This window comes from Lissotriton vulgaris, chromosome 9, assembly GCF_964263255.1.
Source record: "Lissotriton vulgaris chromosome 9, aLisVul1.2, whole genome shotgun sequence".
NCBI classification, from domain to species: domain Eukaryota; kingdom Metazoa; phylum Chordata; class Amphibia; order Caudata; family Salamandridae; genus Lissotriton; species Lissotriton vulgaris.
In genome coordinates, this window is record NC_141697.1 from 1061579130 (window position 1) to 1061603497 (window position 24368).

Consider the following 24368-nt stretch of genomic DNA (forward strand, 5'->3'; position numbering starts at 1 on the left):
GTTACCAAAGTTTTTGGGTGCTGTATAAGAGAGGAAAGGAAGAGGTCAGGGAGGGAACGGGGAAGGAGAAGTAGCGCAGGGGCAAGGATAGTGCTGGGGTGGGTGGAAAACAGCCTACGTGTACAATGACAAGGAGAGGCTAACAGGTATGTCCACAGGTTGGTCAATGGACCCGTGTGGAAGGTGGCCCCGTGAATATGGAATGTCCGAGGTCAGTGGAGGCTGAGTACACTCCTGTGAATAAAACGAATGATCAAGAAGGGAGGAGGGGGGACAAACAGGTTAAAGTGCTGGCAAAGGATGGAGAAAAACTCACATTGAGTGGGGGGGTCTACCGGTGTGAGAGAGAGGAAATCACAGGTCTGGTGTGGGGCCAAGGCGCATCTGCTCTGTTTAATCTTATAGCCTGAAAGGAAGGGGAGAAGGGGGAGGGGGGGGGGAGAGTCTCTGATCTCAGTTTTCCAATATACTGCCATAAAACTATGTGAGAACCTGGTCTTATTGAAAACCCAACCAGAGACTTAATAACCATATTTATCATTAGGTCCTAGTAACAAACACACCACCTCTATATTTGTAGTCGCCCCATTGCTGCTTTAATAAACCCTAAATAAGTAAAGCCTATTATGCTAGCCTACATCTGGCTAACAGTCCTCAGTACATCTGTTGTTAGATCTGTCAGCCTTAGGGTGGTCTTCCCTCAAACTGTTTGCCTTCACACCTCTTATTTTTTCTGAACTTATTTTGTTGGCGTTAGGACTGTGTACACTTTACCACTGCTTACCTGTGTTTAAAGTGCTTGTGCTCACTCACGAAAACATGGTAAATCAGCTTATACGTAATTGGCATATTTAATTTACGTATATGTCCCATGTACAGTGGTATACCATTTATCTAGGGGCTGTACATTAAATGCTACTTACTAGTGGGCCTGCAGCACATATTGTGCCACCCACTTTAGCAGCCCCTTAAAACGTCCCAGGTCTGCCGTTACAGCCTGAATGTAATTTTGAACTGCCAATTCAACTTGGCAAAATAACCCCCTAGCCAAGCTTTATACTCCCCTTTTAATATATGTAGGTCACCCCTAAGGTATGCCCTAAGCAGCCCATGGGGCAGGGTGCATTGTAAACAAGGTTGGATATGTCCTTTTAAGTTTTACATGTCCTTGTAGTGAAAAAATCCTGCATTTGTTTTTCCCTAGGATAACTTTGGGTTGCCTTATTAGAATGAATAAGTGCAAACGTTTGATTTGAGCAGGTAGGAAATTCATGTTTGGTGTCTAGGAAATTGTAATTTTATGCTCAGTTTTTAAAACGCCACTTTTAGAAAGTTGGCATTTTCCTGCCTGTGCTATTTTGTGCCTGCAGCTAGTTCCTGGGTCACATGATTGGGTGTAGTTGGCAGCTGGACTTTCTTTACTCTTCCCAGATAGCCACACTGTAAATTAATTAGGTGAGTCTGGATGAGCCATCACTGGCTGGATGGTGTGGGGTGGGAGGGGGGCTGGACTCAGCCCTATTTGCAAATCAATAGGCTGTGCCCCGCCTTCATGTAAAATATTTCATACTAGTGCTTTGTGCCAGCAATCAGGCTGGAGCCAGGGCAGGGGAGGCAGGAAATTCCAAGCACTTCAAAGAGAAACTTTAGAATCTTCTCCCTACTCCAAAGAAGGCACCAAGCATAACCAGCATCTGCAATGCAATACGTCTCGCATTTGCAATAGTTAAAGCTATTGCTATTGTAAATAGGTTGGTTGGCTGATAGCTTTATTTCGATATGCAGATATCATAAAAGCATTACAAAGAAGTATATAAAATAGGACATCGTAAAAAAACTGTACAAGTTAAAAATCAAGTCGAATAAAAGTTCTCTATATGTATAACAATAAATTATTTAAACAGGAATTAAATTGATATTAATTTGATATAGACAGTCTTTTTAAGCGAATCAACCATGCCCATTTGAGAAATTTTGACACGCCACAAACTATGGGGGAGGATGTATCAGTTAGTAAAGTCCGTAAGGCCACCATATACTGGCGAGTTCCCAATTGCCTACAGAGAGGTTTAAGCCAGTGTCTTCTTGGGCGGGTATAATCGGGGCACTCAAAGAAGAAATGAGCCACAGTTTCAGGCCTAGTTGTACATAGTGCGCAGTGTGGTGATGCCTGCGCGGTCATATTCCATCTTGAGAGCAGGTCTCCCAGAGGTAAGGTGCCTACTCTAAATTTAATGTAAAGTGCCCGGTCACCTGAAATTGTAATTAGATCCAAGTACGGCTCATAGGCAACAACGTCTTTTATTTTCAAGTAGGCTGCGGTGAAATTGCAGTGACGTGGGTTGCTGATGAGCTGGGCAGAGACCCCTTCCCAATATAGTTTTTTCAGAGTCGCCTTCGGCGGGGCAGATTGTGTAGTCCAACAAGACCCCAGACCTAGGTCTCCCAGGAGGTTTTTGATGTCCCTGAGCCACTTGATCGTATGCCAGCCACCCATTCCCATCACCTCTGACAGCCCGTCCGCATATGATTTCAATTCAGGGACCCTCCACAGACGCGCCCATAGAAGGAGGGGCCGGAGGCGAGCCTGGCCCTTAATTGATTTGCAGCCCGCATCCAGAAGCACCGGAACTGTTGGAGTGCTCAGTGGAATGGCCAGAAGGTCCTTCAGAAATTTGTTCTCAGCCTTGGATAGGGCTTCAGAATTACCAAGGCCCCATAACTCAGCCCCGTAGAGAGATGCCGTGACAGCTCTGGCTTTGTAGATGTCGATTACTGGAGCCACACATTGCTTCGATGAGTTACGGTACTCACTCAATAAAGCTCCCCCCACCCTTTTATGGCTAAGGGTCATTTTGTTAATGTGGGGTGACCAGCTCATGACATCACTCACGCGAATCCCTAGGTAATCGAATTCTGAAACTCTCTCAAGGGGAACAGAGTTCAGTACTGGAGGACGACCAAGCCTACGTGGAGGGTGCATAATCAAGTATTTAGTTTTGTCCACGTTGATGACAAGCCCTCTTTTTGAGCAAAAATCTTGAAAACGGTTCAAAAGCTTCTGGAGGCCCTGGGGAGTTTTTGAAATGAGGAGGGTGTCGTCCGCGAACAATAGGGATGGGATCCTCACGCCCCCCAAGGAGGGGGCGTCTGCTGGTTCTTCAAGCAGGTGCTCTACCACACCATTCACGTACAGGGAAAATAGTGTGGGAGCTAGTACACAGCCCTGTCGGACACCCCTTTTTACTGGGATCCTATCGGTCTTTTCCCCATTCTGTCCCCATCGCACCTGGGCATAGTTGTCATTATGTAGTTTGATGAGAAGCAGTAGAATATAAGGGGGCAGCCCGAGACCCTGCAAAACCCTCCAGAGTTCCTCCCTAGGAACCAGGTCAAAGGCAGAATTGTAAATAGATACATCCAATGTCAACGGAGGTAGGGCTTTGTAAAGTCCTCGCATATGCTGATGACGTGGCAGTTATCACACCTTCACCCACAGAGGCCATCAGGGCAATAGTGGTCGAAGCAGAACAATTTGGACGAATAGCAGGGTATGCTCTGAACAAGGCCAAAACACAAATTATTCAAAATGCACAAACAGGTTGCACAGACCCACGGTTGGCTTCAGAGGGGCTTTATTTGGGGGTGACTATCACAGCAGACCTCGATAGGCTGGTAGAGATAAACATTAGCCTGGTGATAAAGAAAGCAAAGGGAGACCTTGACAGGGTGAATAACCTGCACATGTCCATAGTAGGGCGAGTAAATTTTATCAAAATGAATCTCCTGCCAAAGTTTTTATATCTATTTAGATCAATCCCTCTTTTCTTCAATTCTCTTTGGTTTGCCACAATGGAACAAATGTTCAATCGCTTTATCTGGTCACAAGGTAAAATGAGAAGAGCGTTGAGATTCATGTCATTGCCAAGGGACCGGGGAGGATGGGCAATGCCGGACTTGAAGTTATACTACTGGGCAGCGCATTGCACCTGATGACAAGTCTTTTGGGAGGGGCAGAAATGGAAGCAGAAGCACATACTGGGTCCGCAGAAATGTATGGATTGGTTTTAGGAGGGGAAACGGAGAATGCTTTCCTGAAGTACACGGAGCAGAGTTATTTAAAAAAAACAAGATTTAAAACAGTTGATGCCGCATATCAGATCTGGACGGCGTTTAAAAAGAGTTTTGGCCTGGGAAGATTTAACGCACATACTAGACCAGTTAAAAATCCCACAATGCCACAGGAAATGTTCGCAGATGCAACTTTTACGGAGTGGGGTCGACTAGGTGTAAGTAAGATGGGAGACCTGATAGGCCCGGTAGGAATGCTTCAATTCTCAGAACTTCAAGGGGTATTTGGTATCAGCTCAAGGAGTTTCTTTAAGTATTTGCAGGCTAGAAGCTTTCTATCCAGTAAGACAGGAGGAGCTCGAGGATTCGAGATTGATGCAATATTGAAGATCATAGAGGAGGCAAAGGGATGTACAATTAAAAGGCTGTATGTGGAACTTCTTCGGAATAGGGAAGATGACTTAGACAAGTTTGAATTAAAATGGATGAACATATTAGGGGTACCTCAGGGGATGTTTGAGAAGTCATTACAGCTAGGACAAGAGATTCTCCGCTCATCAGCTCTACAAGCTCAGCATTTTAAAACACTGTTCACGCTTTACTACACGCCGGCTAAAATTGCACAATGGGGGGACACTCTAGGGATAACATGTCTACGCTGTGACATCTTAGAAGGGGATATATTACACATGTTTGCTACTTGCCCTAGTCTGCTTTCTTTGATAGGAGCTATTGAGGCATTCCTGTATAGGTCTTTAAACCTGGAAATGAAGGTAACACCGGATGTGATTCTGTTAGGGGTAATGAACGGGGTGTCCCAGCACAAGTATGAATATTTTCTGTTTATAGCTATGGCTGTATATCGCTTATTTATTGCTTCTGCTTGGCGGGATAGAAATCCACCTACTGTGCAGCAATGGACAGCTAGGTTGTTAAATAGCTATAATCTAGAAAAAGCAATATATGCAAGAAAGGGGAAAAAGGGAAGAGCGCTGGGGTTATGAATATGGTACCCAATCACGGACTGGAAGGAGGGGATTGAGCACACGCTACACCAGGGCCACCCCAATCTTCCTCCACCCTCTATAGGGTTGGCTTAGTCAGCATAATTTAATTAATACATGCGTTTTCTTTGTTTTCTTTTACCTCTGTATTCTTTTTTCTTTTTCTTTTTTCTGATACCAAGTAGAAGTGGGATGTATATGTCTAATCCTGACTCAAGGTTATGTCAAAATGTCCTGTTGGGGTGGGGGGGGGGGGGGAGTGGCTAAAAAACTGTTGTAAAAACTTTCAATAAAAATAATTTTAAAAAAAAAGTAAATGACAATGCCTATTTTTTGTGTTTACAAAACCTGCAAGCGGTGTGTAAACACCTCTTGCAGTTTTTGCAGCTTGAGTCAAACAAGTCACAATCACTTTTCAAGCAGAGAGAATACTCACAGTAGGTAGACTTCTTATCTCTTCTTCTGTCCAAGCATCTCTCGGGCTAGAAAGTAGCTGAGTGGCTGTTCTTCACTTTGGCTGTGTTTGGTGGGACCTTTGAATCAAATCAGACAATAGTGATCCTTCAAGAGACATGATGTGACCTCTGTTCTTCACCCACTCTTCATCACGTCTTAACAAGACTGAAATCATAGTTGGATCGACATCTCTCCTGCCTCAGAGTTGTAACAGTAACTCAATTTCCCTCATACTAATCCAGGCCAGTCTCCCTTTATCCAAGCAAGTATCTCCTCTCAACCCCTGATGATTGTCCCAATCTAAAGGTTCATATGATCTCCTTTCACATTCCCCAGTGCTACACGGGTAAAAAACGGATACAGCAAGCCAGGAAAGGTGGGCATGAAGAAGTCTGTTCAGTCAAGTGCACGTCTGGCTGGGAACAGAAGTCATTTAGAGTGCTTGTTTTTGGAGCCCATCAGAGGCTTGAGGCCTTTGGACGTGCAGCAATAGGGAGAGCAAAGGTAAAGACACACTCAGTAGAAATGACAACAGTGGAAAGCCAACGGTATGCACCTAACAACATGTCCTCACCAAGACATCTTATCCATTTTCCCATCTCCATCTATTCCAGTTAAATGACCACAGAAAACCTGGTACATCAAACCATCCTCCTGGTCCTCAGCACAATCCCTGCTGCCCATGGATCCCAAGTTCTGGGGCAAGAAGGAAGGCAACTTCAAAGTGCACTATCCTTTTAAACCATACACAGAACTGAAAAATGGCAGGGATTGGGTAGCTGTTAGAATGTAACCATGCAATAAGACCAAAGACAGTCCCCATGGAAAGTTAGACCCACTTGCCAAAGCACCAAATCTAATGGAGAGGAGACCAGAAGGAAAACATCCCCCTTGACCCTTTTCAAATCGCTCTTTTTTAGTAATGCAGCCATATTTCTATCAATGGCAACTCTTGACCCATGCTTCATCAGGCTCCCTATCGCTGTACCCTCAGCCCCAAAGACTGCGTCCTGATATCCACAATGAACATAGTGGCAGCGAGTATGACAAGGAACCTCTGCATTGAAGCTGCCCTATTCCAAGTACTGATAGACTGTTTGCTACACAAACCCATAAAATTTGATTGTACCTTGTCGATTATTTTATGGAAAAAGAGTTTGTTTGTTTTTAAAACTATTAAGTGCATCACTTTGCAATTAAAGTGTTTTTCTATGGAATTGAGTGCAGCTCCGCTGTGAAAAGCAACACTTTGAATTGCTTTTCTTTTATAGATGGTCTAAAAACAACTGAAATGATCACAGTAAGGTGGGGGGGTTAAGTGAAAAACATACCAGAAAAGGTTTGTCCTACTTACTAAATTGTACCAGCAAACATAAAGGAGAGTGATCCCCACCATTCTCGAGACTCAAATATCTTAGAGGTTTTCCCTATCCTAGCCCTAATAAAACGGTGCCATTCTGGGATAGGAGGTAATTTTACTTCACTGAACTTTTTCCCAGATCCTACTGTGTCTCTACATCAAGAGACTCTTCCTCCTGGTGGAGGTAAGACCCAATGATGAGGCTACCAGCTATTAGCACATCAGTAGATAAGAACCTCCTGCTGCTAGAAACCAGCTGTTGAAGGGTCACAATATAATTTTTAAGAGATTTTGGTGTTGAGAATGGTGAGGGTTCACTCTCTTTGATGTTTACTAAAAATAACTGCAACACTCATCAACTCACCTTAAATTTAACACATTTCCAACCACTATACAAAACAAAAGTAATCAGAGGGGTTATCCCTAGACCCCTAAGTCCTAATCCCTTAATCAATAAATCCTGTACCCATACCTCTAACCCCCATAACCTTTACCTTATATTCGAAACCCTTTACCCTATTCCATTAACCCCTATCCGCAAGCCTTAACCTTTATACATGATATCCTTAACCCCTACACCCTAAACACTTAACTCGTAATCCTATACCTTAAACCCCTAACCCTCTAGCCCAGATCTTTAACGCTATATCATTAAATCTGTCCCCATAATACTTTAATCTATACCACTGACTCTTAACCAATACTCATAGCCTTAACTCCCGTATCCTTAACCCTGTATCTTTATACCCTATACCTCAATGCTATACTCCTCATTCCTAACCTTATAAACCAAGCTCTGAGTAGTACATACTTAACACACAACCCCTAACGCCATACTCTTTCCCAACCTCTGTTTTAACCTCTTAAATCTTAACTGCTTCACCGCATTTACTTTATCCCTAGCCTTGTAACCCCATACCTGTTTCGCTATTCCCCAAAACCTTTATCCATAACTCTACATCACAAACCCTTAATCCTATATCCATATTCTAACTCTTTCTGTGTATCCTTAGTCACTAACCTGTAACCTGACACTTTTAACCCCTATATCCTGAACACTATACCCCCTAACCAATCGTTCCTACCCCTTAGCTCCTTAACCCATAACACCTTTAAGCCCTAACATGTATACCTGAAACCCTTAACCCTACATCCCGAACCATTAATCCCTAAATGAATAGCCTAGACCAAATACACAACCCCATACCATTAAACCTTTCATTCTGTTCTCACTTCAGTATATTTTGAGAACAAGTACTTTAAGAAGCATTCTTTTTTCAAACTATTTATTTTCAGAAAAAAACATTGAAAATTATTATTTTTTAAAGTGTTGCTTTCAGAATTTTGAGGCAAATCCCAATGTTCCTGCTGTGATCATCTGATGTAGCTGTTTGTCAGTTTGTCATAACACTTGTTATCATTAGAAGCCTATGGGATATACTGTCCTTGCAAACCATAAATCGAGGCATGTCGTGCACTCTTCATCCTCCGGTATCCCAATGGGGATAATAGAAGATTCTGCTAGAGTATTCTATGGACATACACCCCCCAGTCCACTAGTTACACTTCAAACAACCCTAACTCCATTTTTAGAATTTTTGTGACACCTCCCGGCTCCATAGGTGGTAGTGAGGGTAGAAGAGGTATAATAATTCAAAAGCTCAGTAGGGTCAATCAGGTTAGAATGTAATTCTCATTCCTGAATAAAAAATGTGCCAGAACCGAGTATTGGTCATTTGCTCTCGACCGCCTTGACATGCAGGAGCCTGGGCTTCTTACCTTCACATACTCCCAAATCCTCCACAACACCCAACCTCTCATCATTCATCACAACTAGCCCAGTCCAAGGGCTACCCTGTCAAAGGTCTGCTGTATCGTTCCCGATGCCCTCCGCATTGCTCCCAGAATCCCTTGACCTGAAAGTATTGTCCTAAGAGCATGGGAGCAAAGGCACACAACTGACCCTTCAGACACAAGAAAGAGGATGAGTTATATTCCCACATGGCACTTCAGGGCACTAGAGGCAATTGCACTGCGATGTCATTTCCAGTGCTGTCATATTTGTGTTAATAAGTAGTTTTAAAACTTAAAAACATCCTACTATCTCTTGTCATAGTGATATTTTACTCATTCCAAACATCCGGCTATAGGCATACCATTCCAGTACACAGATGGCCATTTCATCCACCACCGGAAGACACCCATGTCCATGAGTCTTAGCAATGGAGGGAGGGCAACGTTGGTCAAGTTATCCAAAACACATGCAAAGAATGGGGAAACAGACATCGGAAAGTGAGCCACAAATTGGAGAAGGTCATGAGGCAGGTTTTATGGGCAGAGGGTCTCCCTCAGCAAAAACAGGCAGATTGGTCTGAATCTAAAGAGTTACTGATATCATTCAATCCATTGTTCCACACTGATGAGAGAGTATTCCTAGGGACCACAGCAGTGGCCCCCAACTGATGTACTCTTAGAACAGGCAAATGAAATGTGCATACATGCCGAAATAGCAGCGGGAGTAGGAAATGCTTATTCTGATTCTTGGTGATGCTGATGGCAAAACACTAAAAGAAAACAAAAAGATCCTAAAGGAAAACAAACTGTCAAACTAGAGAGACAAAAATCCTCTACAAAAGGTAAAATTATTCAATGAACTTTGAATATGTTAAAAATATATTACAAAAGTTCCTCTACAAAATTGGCTTGATTGGGCGTATCTCAGAAAGAGGACAGCAATACCTGTAAGTGATGAGTCATGGAAACCTGGACTCTGTTAGTTGTTGATGTTTTGTATTCCAACTCTTCTAAGCATCTTGGGGGTTGTAGTTAGGGGTGGGCGGAATTTGCGTAATCGCGTTACGCAAATCTCCGCGAACACGCAAAAATTTCGCGAGCACGCGGAATTGCTTGTTCGCGATTATTTTTTACTGTTCGCAATCACTGTTTGTATGCTCGGGGGAAATATCTCTCGAACACGCATTTGAGAACGCGAAGAGCAAAATATTTTGCGAAGTTGCGGAACGCACAATTTTAGGCAATTTCGCATTCTATGTCAGGACCGGAGGCGAGGATTATGCTCATTCTCTCTTCGCTTTATTCAACAAAATTTCACAGCAGCTCTTCATCAAACTTTTTAAAACTACATTTCCCAGAAACAGGAAAAACACAACAATCTCTTGCAGTCCTTCTAATCCCGGCCAATAACTGCTGCTGACACCCCATGCACTTCCTCTTTCTTCGCTGCTCGGCAGCTCGAGATAAGTGCATTCCCTTTACTCCTGTTGTGGGGTTTTAGTGGTTAGCCTACGGGCGGTTACTTGAGGGGATTTGTGTATATCTTGTTTGGTGCCTTTACAGATTAGATTCCCTGTCGAGCCGCGGGAACGCGAGGGCGCTCCTGATGCGGCTCCGCCACTTTTCCCGACCGCGATGTGGTCCTCCGCCCGCCAGAGGGTGCTGTGGGTGGCGTCGCGACTCGGTGCACGGAGCGCGTATCCTGTCAGTTTCTGTACACACAACGCGCTCCAGTCGCCGCAATAGTCCGCGCCTTGCCCGACCTGCTAATCGCCCAGTTCTGGCCTGGGTCGGTACGTTTTGCACATTTCATTAATGCCCGCTTCGCGGGTAGGTAGTGGTGCGCTGCACACGAGGGGCTTGCCCTACATTGCCCGGTGGCACGGGCCTGTACTGCGTGTGAGGAGGCTTGAGGCCTCTGCTCACAAGGACACCTGAGCTGGTGGGAGCGATTCCCGGGTGAATTGTTGGGAGAGTACGGTGTCCTGGGGGGTTAACTACCCTACGAAACCTGGAGCCTCTGGCCCTTCTGTCACGCCTGAGAGATCCTCAGCCCGCAATCTAAATATATATACCTATATATATATATAAGGACCCTCCCTTGTGTAAGGTTCCCAACCTCTAGTGTATCGGTCCTAATGGAGAACACAGTAGAACAGGACTTTTATGAGGAGGAGGATTTGTTGGCCTACGTACAGTGAGATCATGAATTTTATTCCAAGGTGGATAACTCAATTTACAGGGCGGTCAACGAGCTGATGACCCCCATGGAACAACGCTTAGCGGATCGCATTGATCACCTCTGTGCGAAAGTCGCCCCGGGCACGTCAATCCCTGCGGGGGCAACTGCGTCACCTCAGTCCAGTAGTGAGGGTCCCCCTCCCCCCAAGAAGAAGTGTGAGGAGGGCGTTGACAAGGATGCATTTGAACGCCTGAAACAGGGTTCTTGGAGCATACTGCCCCCATTGAGTTGCCCCAACCTGTTCCCCAGGTAGAAGAACCCCCTCCAGCTTCCCCGCAGACCCAAGGGGGGGACACTCCGGACGCTTCAGACGACGAAGCTGGCTCCTCGAGGTCGTGGAGGCCTTCGGGGTCTACTGACCCTCCGAGGACTGGAATAGCAGATATGCTTGATCCCGACGAAATTGTGCACCCTAGATCAGCAGAGTGGGTCCCAGCTGAAAAAGCAGCACTATATGTGGCGTCCCGTCTAAGAAAACCCCTAGAAAACGAAGCCAGACTGAGGGCGGAATGTCCCCGCCCTACGCTGGCAGGCAAAGTGGCAGTCAGCCCGGAGATTGAGGGTAAGATGGCGACCTTCCTCGCCAAATTTATCAGGGACCCGAAGAAAGGGATAGCTAGATCCTGGCGCGCATGCCAGGACAAGTTATTGGATGCCGTTGGTCCCATGACAATGATATTGGACATGGCAGAGGAGGCTCGGAGTTCGGGTGCCCTGATTGACCCGGAGGTTTTGTCGGCATGGGCGCAGCACGCAATTTGCTTTATGGGGAACGCAAACTGTGCCCTGTCCACAGAAATTTGAGATCTCTCTTGATCAAAGTCGATCCCAAGCTAGGGGATTTGGCCTGTTCAGAGGCAGGGGCCTCGGCGCAAGGCAGCTTATTTGGCAAGCCATTTATTAAAGAGCTCGGAAAGTTTGTCGCCACTTTCACATCCTTAGATAAGGCGCAAGCAAACATAAAGCGGGTTTTTAACCCTCGGGTTTTCTGTGGGGCCGGTCGGGGCAGGAGCCGCCCGCCCGGCCGGTCGAGGAAGCTACAGAGGCCAGAATGGCAATGTCAACGGTGAGTGTTTGGCCCGCGGCGCAACTGAGAGTGGGGGGCAGGCTGGTGCAGTTCTTCCCGCTTGGGAAGCATTAACAGGGACGCATGGGTGCTTCAGACTGTAAGGGGCTTTCAGATAGAGTTCTTTGGGACTCCCAGACAAAGAGTGCGTCCCCGTCCACTAGTGTTCTCAACACCAGCTGCGGCGCTGCTGAGTGAGGAGGTTGCGGAGTTGCTGCGGAAAGGGGCGATTTGTCGCACGGATATCCACCCTACGGGTTTTCTCAGCAACATATTTTTAGTGGACAAGGCCGATGGGGGCCAACGGCCAGTGATCAATCTGCGAGATTTCAACGAATGGCTGGTGTACAGACACTTCAAAATGGAAGGTATGCACCTGCTGCGGGAAGTACTCCAGCCACTTGATTGGATGGTGAGATTGGATTTGAAGGATGCGTACCTAGTGGTACCAATTTTTCCTCCACACAGGCGGTTCTTCCAGTTTTTTTGGCAGGGTCAAGCTTACGAGTTTTGTTGTCTTCTGTTCGGCCTCTCCTCGGCCCCATGGTGCTTCACCAAGGTCCTCAAACCCGCTGTGGAGTATCTACGGGCTCGGGGTGTCAGGTTGATCGTCTATTTGGACGACATTCTTATCATGGCCCAGAGTCCGGTGACTCTCAGGACTCATCTGCAGATGGCGGTGTCCCTGCTCCAACAGTTGGGATTCGTTATCAACGAGAAGAAATCTCTTCTCGCCCCGACTCAACAAGCCTCCTTCTTAGGGTTTGTGATAGATTCCGTGTCGGCCACTCTCAGCCTCCCTTCTCAAAAGGTAGCGAAGATCCGCCGTGAGATTCGTCAGACCTTGGCCAAGCAAGGAACATCCTTGCGGCAGATAGCTCGGCTAGTGGGTCTTTTCTTGGCCTCCATTCAGGCGATCTTTCCGGGGCCTTTACACTACAGGGCCCTGCAGCATTTAAAGGTGCAACACCTCCGGAAGGGCCTCACGTATTCTCAGGTGGTTCCGCTGACGGACGAAGTTCGCGACGAATTGGAGTGGTGGCTGTCCCACATGGAGGCTTGGAACGGGAGAGCCATATTCGGTTCGGCTCCCGACTTGGTCATAGAGTCAGACGCCAGTTGATCCGGCTGGGGGGCACGGTGTGGGGAATTGTATACAGGAGGAAGCTGGTCTCCGCAAGAACAGCAACTTCATATCAATTGCCTCGAATTGCTAGCGGGCTCTTTTGCGGTCCGCTGTTGGGCCAAAGACAGGGTTCGGGCATCAGTTCTTCTGAAGTTGGACAATGTGTCCGCAGTCAGGTACATCAATCACCTGGGCAGTACATGTTCCAAGGCTCTAGCAACCTTGGCGAAACAGTTTTGGGAGTTTTGCCTCTCCAATCAGGTATCGTCATTGCGGAATACCTTCCCGGGACGCAGAACTCGTGGCCGATTGGCACTCCCATCATCTCCGAGATGCCAGTGTTTGGAAATTGAACCCGGAGGTCTTCCGCGGGCTTCAGGACCGTTGGGGTCCTTTCTCTATAGACCTTTTTGCGTGTCGGCTGGATCACGAAATTCCTCGGTTCTTCAGTTGGAGGCCGGTCCCCTTGGCGGTGGCGTCCAACACTTTCACCCAGGACTGGAGTCGGGAGAAAGGGTATGCGTTTCCACCGTTCTCCATGATCACCAGAGTGGCAGCCCAGGTGCGCAGACAGAGGTCCTCGGTGGTCCTGACAACACCATGTTGGAGGTCGCAAGTTTGGTTTCCGGTTCTACTGGAACTTTCTTGGGATTTTCCAATCCGACTCCACCCAACTCCCCGCCTCCTGTTGAGTCCAGAGGGGATTCCCCACAGCCTGGTGGAGGAGGGCTCGCTCCAGCTGATGGCATGGCGGATTACAGGCAACGATGGCGCCTGCCGGGCCTTTCGGGCCACGCTGAACTCCTGCTGTCCAGAGCGTGGGCAGACAGCACGTCTAAGCGGTACCGATCAGCATGAACACGGTGGGTATGTTGGTGTATGCGACGGGAAGTGGATCCCGAGGTCGCCGATCTGACGCATGTTTTGAACTACCTAGCGGAATTGGCTCAGAAAGGCCTAGCCTACAGGTCGGTCAATACTGTCCGCTCGGCCATCTCGGCAGGCATGCTCCGCTTGACGGAGCACCCTTGGGGGAACATCCTTTTGTATGCAAGCTTCTTAGGGGCATTAGGTTGTCTCTTCCTCCGGAACCAAGCTATTCGGTCCTTTGGGACGTGAATCAAGTGCTGAACTTGCTGTTATCTTGACAATCGAATCGATTTCTATCACGGAAGGAATTGTCCGCCGAGTTGGCGATGTTGCTTTGCCTGGTGTCATGTAGAAGAGTCTCAGATGTTAGTGCTCTTGATATTACGGCAAGAGTTTTCTCCCCGGAAGGGGTGACTTTTACGGTGAGTAGGAGGACCAAATCTAATACTCGCACGATTTCTTATCCTGCTTTTGTGGAAACCCCTAAACTCTGTGTGGTGCAATGTTTGATAGCTTATGAGGAAGCCACGGAGGAAGTTCGACCCCCAGGCGAACGACAACTCCTGATAGCCCTCAAAAAGCCTTTCAGGGCAGTGTTCTCGCCCACGATAGCCCGTTGGGTGCGTTGGATTGTGCAAGAAGCGGGCATCAGTACAAGAACTTTTGGTGCACATTCTGCCAGAGGAGCAATGGCTTCGAAGGCGTTCAGCCTAGGGGCGCGCCTGGAAGATTTGATGAGAGCAGCGGATTGGTCCTCAGATTCAACCTTTAAAAGGTTTTACTTTAAACCGCTGCTGAATGTGGCTGAGGTAGTGATTGACAAGCTTTGAAGGAGCATAATCCTCGCCTCCGGTCCTGACATAGAATAGAAATTTGCCTAGCCCACGAGAAGGTAAGTTTCAATTCTATTAAGAACGCGGAGGCGAAGATTATCCCTCCCAGCAAGCGCGTGGGTTGCTGGCCCGCCCCGTATGGTGGTAAGTAATTGCCTCTTGACTTTTCTGTTTCTGATACTCCCTTGAATGGTTCTATGCCTTGATGATGGAAGTAGTAATGTTATGATACCGACCTGTTTCAGTTGTGTTGATATTTTGCTTGACTTCCTTCATGATTGAAGAAGGGTGTTTGACTACTGTGGTTTCTTTCAGGAAACGACCATGGGAAGCAGGCTGGTTAATGATTGAAGGGATCCTCCAGCGAAGAAAGAGGAAGTGCAAGGGGTGTCAGCAGCAGTTATAGGCCAGGATTCATGGACACTATAGAAGGACTGCAAGAGACTGTTGTGTTTTTCCTGTTTCTGGGAAATGTAGTTTTAAAAAGTTTGATGAAGACCTGCTGTGAAATTTTGTTGAATAAAACGAAGAGAGAATGAGCATAATCCTCGCCTCCGCGTCCTTAATAGAATTGAAACTTACCTTCTCGTAGGCTAGGCAAATTTCTATTCTCCGCAGAACGCGGAATTACCCAAATTCCGCGAACGGAACGGAATTTACCGCCCAGGCCTAGTTGTAGTTCATGGTACAGGTTGCTGACTTATCTGCAAGATGACTTTGTTTTCACTTCTGATACCCGGGTACTACTGATAGTTTGACGTGACTTCTCTTAAAAGCCAGTCAGTCAGTCAGAAAGGCTTTATTTCGATAAAAACATATCATAAAAGCATCACATTATTTTAGAAAAACACATTTGGAATTAAAAACAAGAAATAATCTATTTACACCAAATTTTTACAGCCAATATTTACAAGTTAAAAACGATGTTTAAACGATTGATTAAAAGTCAGATTAAACATTTCATTTAAGCCTTTTGTTTCTAACATGCCATGCCCATGATAAGAATTTAGAGAGGCCACAAGCATACGATGGCCGTGAATCTGCCATCAAAATGCGCAATGCCTCATTGTGAGACCTAGTGCCTAACAACCGACATAGAGGTTTGAGCTACCTATTTCTTGGGTGCATGTACGCCGGACATTCAAACATGAAGTGTGCTATAGTTTCTAATCTGGTTAAGCAGATAGGGCAGAATGCTGTTGTTTGAGCCGGGGGTTTCCAGCGAGCTGTTAGGGCGCGCACTGGGAGAGCCCTGACCCTAAATCTAAAGTAGATTGTTCGTGATGATTTTTTACTGTTCGCAATCACTGTTTGCATGCTCGGGGGAAATGTCTCTCAAACACGCAATTGAGAACGCAAAGAAGCAAAAAATTTCGCAAAGTTGCGGAACGCAGAATGAATTTTGGGCAATTTTGCATCCTCCGCAGAACGCAAAATTACCCAAATTCCGCGAATGGAACGGAATTTACCCCCCAGGCCTAGTTGTAGTTCATGGTACAGGTTGCTGACTTATCTGCAAGATGACTTTGTTTTCACTTCTGATACTGATACTACTGATAGTTTGACGTGACTGCTCTTAAAAGTATGTCACAATGTTTGCTCCACATGTGAGTGGTGAAGACTCTTCTGCAGGCGCACATCTTGAATTTGGCATTTAAACAGCTTATGGTGATTGTGTGCACTTTACGGTTAACTTATATAAAAATGTTAGATTAGCTAATGAAATCGTTTCCATGTTTAGTGAGTGTTTGCCTGGCCCACCAAACAACTCAAAGGTCAAAATCTCCAGCTATTCAGGTCCTAAGAAAATCAGGGGAGCAACACCAAAAAGAATAATTTCCTTACACCAACGACAATACCAATAATACAGAGGCACGCCAAATACTGCTCAGATACTTTTCGGTCTATGTTTCTGTAGTTATTGATGTAACTTTAGCAGAATATTACACCTAACAACTTAGGGGGAGATTTACTAAGATTTTGCGCCATGTTTGCATTACCAAAGTGACGCAAATCGGTGTAAAATCTTTTTTTCCTGAGTTACTTTCCAGCAGCGCTGGAAATAACATCAAAGTATTGCAAAGCAGCGCATATGCAAAGCACTTCATAGCGCTGCTTTACATTACTTAGCGTCAAGGGGGCATACCATGGGTGGAGCATTGGCATTACCATGCAACCACCTAAGGTTTCTAACGCTAAACCCAATTTATGAAACAGAGTAGACTGGGTTTAGCGTCACAAAACTGTGCCCTTCTAAAGTAGGCGCAAGGAAGGAGAAATGCTTTAATTTCTCCATCCTTTTCCGACTTTGCATGTGTGCTGCACTGTACAGCAGGCATACGACGAGGGAAAAGGTTTGAAGTGAGTCTCACCATAGTACTGTGTCTATTGACCTATCGAAAGTCATATGTGCAAGATGGCAGACAGAATGATCCATTGACTGACGCTGCCCGACCTCCGGGATGTGGGCTTATTGGCTGTGTACTCTTCAAGAGTAACGGGAGGGGAGCGCGTAGGCGCCTGCGGCAAAGAAATGTTGTATACATGTGCACTGAACTGATTTCCTGCAATAAAAACGGTTTAAAAAAAAAAGTACTGTGTCTATTGTCTTGAAGGGCGACTGGTTGTGGGGAACGGCGCACCAGAGAGTTTCACACATTATTTGTTGTCCTGTATTAAACTGCGATGCTATTGAGGTAGGGAGAATAACCCCACTCCCCAACATATGACCAAGGTCAACAAAATAATGAACTCATGTCCTCCAGCACACACTAACATCAGAACGCAACCAGCTCATAAGCATTTGCTGAGATTTTCACAGTTTTCTTTATTCTTTCAATTTATTTATAAAGTTTTATATAGCGCGAACATGATGACAAGGGATATCAGAGCGCTTTACAATTGGAGGGAAGGAAGGTAATAAGTTGCAGTACCGGCATCACATAAGAATAAAACATCAAACACTTACAGCATAAAAGGGTCAATAAAAAGTAAAACAATAAGTGGTACAAGGCGTGTTGCACGGGGAGCAAATGATAGGTTAAAAGAAGGGTAAAACTCAGTGCAGGTTGTAAGTTTGTAAAACCAGAGCCTTAGAACAGATGATCCAGAGGTAATTAAGGTAAGAACTTGTTCATAAAGAATCTTTTAGCTCCCAATTTGAAAGCAACCTTGGAGGGGATTCTGCGTACTTCCGGTGGAAGAGAGTTCCAGATCTTTGGGGCTGCGCAGGAGAATGCTCCGTGGCATGTCCTCTTTTTGCGAAAGATTTGTAGTTTCAGGAGGAAAGAGTTAGCACTTCTTGAGAGTCAACCCTCTCCGAATAGTTCTAGCTTTTGCGCTAGATAACTGGGGGTTTTGAGATGGAGGGCTTTGTGAGACAGGCAGTCAATCTTTAGCTGAATTTGTGCTTTATAGGGCAACCACTTAAGGGATTTTAGGACTGGGGATATGTGCGCATTTCTTTTGGTACCCGAAACCAGTCTGGCAGCAGCGTTCAGTGAAGCCCTTATTGGGGCCTAGGTATATTTGGGGAGGCCACGGAGCGTAGCACTGCCATAATCTAGTCTCGGCAAAACAAGCGCTTGGCCTACCTGCTCGAAATCAGCTTGAGGGAGGAAAGGATTGATGTTCCTGAGTGTCCTCAATAGGTGATTAACTCCATTGCACACATTGCTGATATGATTCTTCATACTAGATTGGCACTAGATTGGAATTATTTAAATTATGTACCTGTTTTCTTTGATAAAATCTTACTATCAAAAAGTATAAAAGAGAGCCACAATGCCAAAATGTAACTATCATAATTACGACCTGTTCTGGTAGTAGCTCTACATACAAGTCTCACCGGATCTTTGCTAAAAAAAAATCGTACCTTACAGCTGGTTGTAATTCCATCCCGAAGTGGATATATTAGTGCTGTTGGTATTTTCTGAAAATACGTAAAGCTATATTCCGATATTAACATTGATCACCTAATGATTCAAACTATAATGAAAAAAAATATTCTTTAAAACTCACCCCGTTCTCCCGATTCAAAATTACTCTTGATTGCAGTATAGCAGCTTTTCAACTTGTGTTGAAAATACTTGTATATCCCGTACAGGGGCGCTTCCTCCATTAGGGTGGAGGAGCACCACCCCACTGCTTTTTTGAAGTGTTAGAAGCACAATTATAAAAATGTATTTTAAATACCATTTTATGTTTCTGCTTCTCGTGCTGCGAGAAAGCAGCAGACAGGGATATGCCTGGTTAAGTATGCCTGGTTGTAGGCTTGCGGGTAGGTGGCTCGGGGAGGAGTGGCTTGCACCACTCTGAGTACCCTGACTCTTTGGTCAGCCCTGGGGCCGACCACAGCAGTCATGCACACTCTACATTTTCTCCGTGTAGGAGAAAATGGCTTCCCTACAGGTGCCTGGCTGGGCACTGCTGGCTGGGCACTGCCCGGGACTCTGCACCAATCACAACGCTGCCATTGCAGCGTTGTGAGTGGCTTACAGGCTACAGGAGGAGTGGGAGCATGCCTGTTCTTGTTTCGAAGCAGGAAAACGCGGGACATTCGGCCCCTAGAGCAAAGGCGGCGCGGGACAGGGTCAGGTAATTTTTATTTTAACCCCCGCGAAATCCCTCCCACGCAATCCCTCCCACGCGTATTGCGAGCCGCGTCTGATCCTGTAACCTAATCCTTGAAACACAATCACAAATGATATGTGATTAAATGCCCCTCTATCTCCAAAGCTAACAGAACTCTGTTACAAAGTTCTGTTTAAAGTGCATAAAATTAGTAATATGCTTTCCTATACGGCGCCACAAGCCTCCGCGTGCAGAAAGCGAGTACGCTCTGTCTGCATATAAACCGTTTACATCAAAAATCCAAAGAGAGAAAAAATCGACTAATTCTTTGTTTGTTCTCTGTGTTGATCCAAGTTGCGGCTGTCCTCTTGAACTATCTGTCTAAGTTATTCCTGTTTTTTCCAACAGGTGTTGATAATGTGACTCTTATTCTCTCTCCAATATGTGAGATGCCGTCAAATTGCGTGGTTTATCTCTTTTGCACAAAAACATACCCCAAGGGTACATAATTCCCTTTATGCACTCAGCTGGTCCTTAATGTGTCCCTCGTGTGCACATTACTCCACTACTGTTGAAGGTGTAATCTATCACTTATGGGTATCACATAATAAAGGATACACAGCTGAATCTGGCATCTCATTGATATAGTGTCAGTCAATAACAGGACAACCTCCAAATTACATTATATTGACATACAATTCACCTGGCTATATAAAATTGCCCATATCTTAGCCTAAAACGTCATAGTTGCTTATCAATCAGGTCCTTTTCTCATGATGAACTGCATATTTTGTACAGGAAGGTTATCCTTCCAGTACAAAACCTATGCTAGACTCACGGAGACACCCTTGCCCTCTGGCACAAAGATGTCTCTGTGGCACACGGCAGCTGATTTCAGTGCCAGCGCTAGGGAGAGGGAAGGAGAGTGCCTTATTTTAGTAAATTTGGCGCTCCCCTCCTCTCTCTTTTTCATACAACGCAGCGCAGCATTTACAGCTGCTTCACTGCGCTGTGTGAAAAAGTAGTAAATCTCCCCCTTAGTATCTTCAACCCACCCATGGAGTGCAGTCATACAACCAACACAATGCATAATATCATGTAGTAGCAAATGTAGCATCATGTAGTAGCAAATAAATAATTAAACCTCATAGCCACTTCCTTTGATGTTCTCTCCCCACCCTGTAATCTAGTCAGTACTCACTTTTTTCCTGACCAAACATTTGTGATGTTAAGTGCTGTATAATTCACTTTTCCCATTGTACAGTGCTATTCGGGTGTTGTTGTGCAGGGCTCGAACCTCCAGTCTGATTCATGGCAAATTAAAGTATATACAAATAAATAAATTATGGCCTACTGTGTGACAAATTGATGAAAGTACTGATAGAAAACAATAGTCTGAAATCTTTTGACAGAAGGATATACCTCTTTAAATATACACTCAGTTTTGCACCTCTTCCATGTTTTCCTCTCTGTAATGTTTGCACAGACTTCTGGTCATAGACAAAGCACAAACATTGCATCAAAAGAGAGGATCGGTGGTTCTGGTAGTTCAAAGTCACATGCCACCCAAACTGGTGCATGTGGATATCTATTGTAACAACAGCATACAACCAAGTGATCACTCAAAAACCCATAAATACTAATAGTCGGATCATATTAAAATACATTTCCAAAGACTGGGCTATGCCGAAGAAGATAAAATTACAGTCCTTGATCTTGTTGTTCATCGCCTGGAAAAGTAAAGCACTTGAATCCATGAGAAACATCCCTTCCATAAAAATTTTGTCTTTAAGTCTACCTTTTTGCCCCACTAGGGATTTTGCAATTGTGTCTACCCAAGTAATCGTGTCCACCCAAGCACTGCGTTTGGTTCTATTATTACCAAGTTATAGAGCTACGTATCTCCTACCAGCAGGACACACTGTTAATAAAGGCTTCCTATGACTTCACCGCATTAAAACCCTGCCCTCCATATTTGACTCAAATCCTATCCAAATAGGACTTGAGTCGAATATAGAGGGCCATATCATATGAAGCGAGCACTCTGAGCGCTAAGTTTGGACTGCTGTCTTAAGTGATTGAAAAGTAGGAGTAGCTCGATTTGACAACGCTAGAAATTGTTAAAGGACGCTTGTCACAGGGCATTTTAAGGCATGTGCTGCTTTTGGCTGGATATATAGCAGCATTTGTTGACATACCTAAAGTAAACAATTGAATAGAACGTAATAGCAAACACAAAGCAACATAACAACACAATGAAAACATAACGGCACATAACATAAAATGATAACCACAGAACATCAAAGCAAAATGACTGGCATTAAGGCAGCACAAAAACATAGCAGCACAAATAAAACAACTGAAAATATCACTACTTCAACAAAATAGCACACAACAAACATGCATAAACATTCTTGTCACACATAACCACCTGCCGAATACTGTTTTCATAATATGGTGATAAAAGGTGTTAGGAGCAAGCACTGCCACGGAAGACAAGACATAGCAACAGTCAAAATGTGTGATCCTGCTCAGGATCTTTTTTGTACAGGTGTATCCACTTAATTTTACAGTGCCTTGTCTTACTTTACACACATCCAACTTTTTATTCACTTTCTACTGTTTTTGTCAAACAGAATGCCCTACTCTGTTGTCCCTCCAGAGCTCTACCACACAGGCTTTATTTCTAATATGAGTTGAAGGTCCTTATAGAGTTTGTGATATATGTCAGCAGTTACTTTAAACAGGCCACTAGTGGACCATCTGTAACTGAACCTTGTTCTCCAGTCTCCAGCTTTTGCCACTTCTCAAAGTGTTCCTTTTTCCTGCACCATCTTTCCCTCTGGTGTTTCTTTGAGGGCATTTGATCCTCTTTTTTGAAGTCAAGTTCCATTAAAATCTTTGCTGTGCAGTTTGTCATATCTCTTCCAATGCAATAATCCTATCCAATAGTTACTGGTTATCACCGGAGATCGGCCTAGTTCTGTGGTTCCTCTAATTGAGTCCCCCAATTCTCCATAAGCTTCTCCTATATTTAGCAGTTAGCTTGTATTCTGTGGTTCTATTTTGGATCTAATGCTACTTTACTCTAACTATTCTCCAATTCCGTCTGTCAGATAGCAGGTACTAAACTTTAGCATCTGCCCTTTTTGTCATGGGACTAATTTTATGATCTAGTAATTATCAAGATTAATTAATGTAATATCTCCTTTTTTGTCTCCCTCAATAAACCGTGGGCACCCTTGGACAAGGTTATCAGCTTTGCTATGCACACCGTTTTCAACCTCCAGCGCCTTAGTTTCGACAGCAAGTTGAATGACTCTACCAAAAACAGAGCACTATATAAACTTTTAGAGATGTTTTATATAGTGTGCTCTTCTTGACAAAGAGCCATTCGACATGCTGTCAGATAATTGTTGGTGTTTATCTTGCGAGGTTGAAAAGGTGTGCAGAGTAAATCTGATAACCTATCACTACTAGTCTTGAAGACTCTACTTGCCACATTTCCCTAATGTCTTTGTAATTGGATACACTAACTCACTCAGCCAATTAAAAATGGGGGGAGGGGGGACCTGGTTGAACAAGTAAATAATTGGGTGGAAAGCCATCTAATAAGGAGCATGGTATTGAAATAGACGAGAGCCATCCATTCATGATCAAGAGGCTGACCCAGAGCCCACTCTAATTATATGCTGAAGAATTACTTACAATGCTGTCAGCAACAGACAGCTATAGCTGTCTGTAGCAAGACTCCAACAATACTTGGATCTGAATGGTTCTTAAAGGCTGTACCACGTTTGTACTCCTTTTCTATTTGAAATACAAAGGTATCACTCCCTACACAATCAACATTTCATTTCAGCAGCTCAACATGGTCAAAAGAGAGGCCCGAAGTTCCCATACACAAATGTATCTTATGTTTTAATGCAATGCACTTTATTATGAGGCAGGCTTTTTGATTTGTTTGACCCACATTTTATTTAAAATTTGCAAGATATATATACCTATACCTCATGGGCATAATTACATAATTAACCAGAAATAGACATATTCATTGACCACTATTTACAATAGTAACCGTACTCAAGGTTATGGAATGTTTTCCCTGTGTATTGAATTTAAAACATAAACACCAGAAAAAAGTGATCTACATATAACAAGCTATACTCTAGCTAAATTGTAAATGTATTTATTTTGTTTTCCTCCACAGGTGCCCGTGCCAAAAGAACTGGAGTAATGTTATCAATTCATTGGGGAAAACAATTATTACTGAAGATCATTCAAATGTAGCTTTGGCTGCCCTCTAACAATCGTCTTCAAGCAGCCACGTTTATAAAAGTACACAATGAACAAGTCTGCACTGGCATAAGAGAAAAGGAAGACCTGTGCCATCAACTGTAAAATTTGATGACTCTGAATGCTACATCTCAATACCAGTTTCCTTTGTTTATTAATACCGACCTCTATAACAGATCTACATAATAAATACAAAATTAAGGAAGAGCCGAGTTTTACGATATGATATACATATACCAGAAAGAGTTATTCTCATCTTGGCCTTTCTCCCAAAGCACAGAATCTTCTTTGTGCATCAGTGCTTCCTGTTGAGCAGCATTTGACATCACCATAGTGTTTAACCAATTAGTTCTAAGGAGCTCTTGGAGCCTTGGGAAAAAGATGGTCAATTTTGTAATGTGTTTTCTGAATTCCAAGGCCTAAATTCAGTCACTTGGCAAGGTGGATTTAGTTAAAAATAAAATAGTTTCTCTTATTAAGTATTCATTCCCAACTCTAACAGGTTCTGTCCAGTTATGACCATTGGTATGTTATGCAGATTTGTAGAGTGTACTGTCACCCAGGAGGGTATCCTGGTGCTGAGCAGGTGTGAGTCTAGCCAAACCTAGGGCATAGTGGAACTACTCTAAAAGCCAGGTCTTTGAATTCTTGCGGAATTCAAGAAGTGAGGAGGAGGCA

General features: G+C 44.6%; 1 protein-coding gene across 2 annotated transcripts in view; it reads left to right on the forward strand.

Annotated features, from left to right (window-relative positions):
• LMOD3 (leiomodin 3) overlaps window positions 1-23897 on the forward strand; it is a 55641-nt gene extending 31744 nt beyond the window's left edge. The window contains exon 3 of one of the 2 annotated variants that reach the window (XM_086939029.1): window positions 23605-23897. In XM_086939029.1, coding sequence (XP_086795155.1) covers window positions 23605-23631 — 27 coding nt within the window. In that variant the 3' untranslated portion in view covers window positions 23632-23897. Of the gene's footprint in view, window positions 1-15137; window positions 17415-23604 lie in introns of those variants that run through there. The other variant, XM_086939028.1, reaches the window with a different exon arrangement.
• The last annotated feature ends 471 nt before the right edge of the window (window positions 23898-24368 follow it).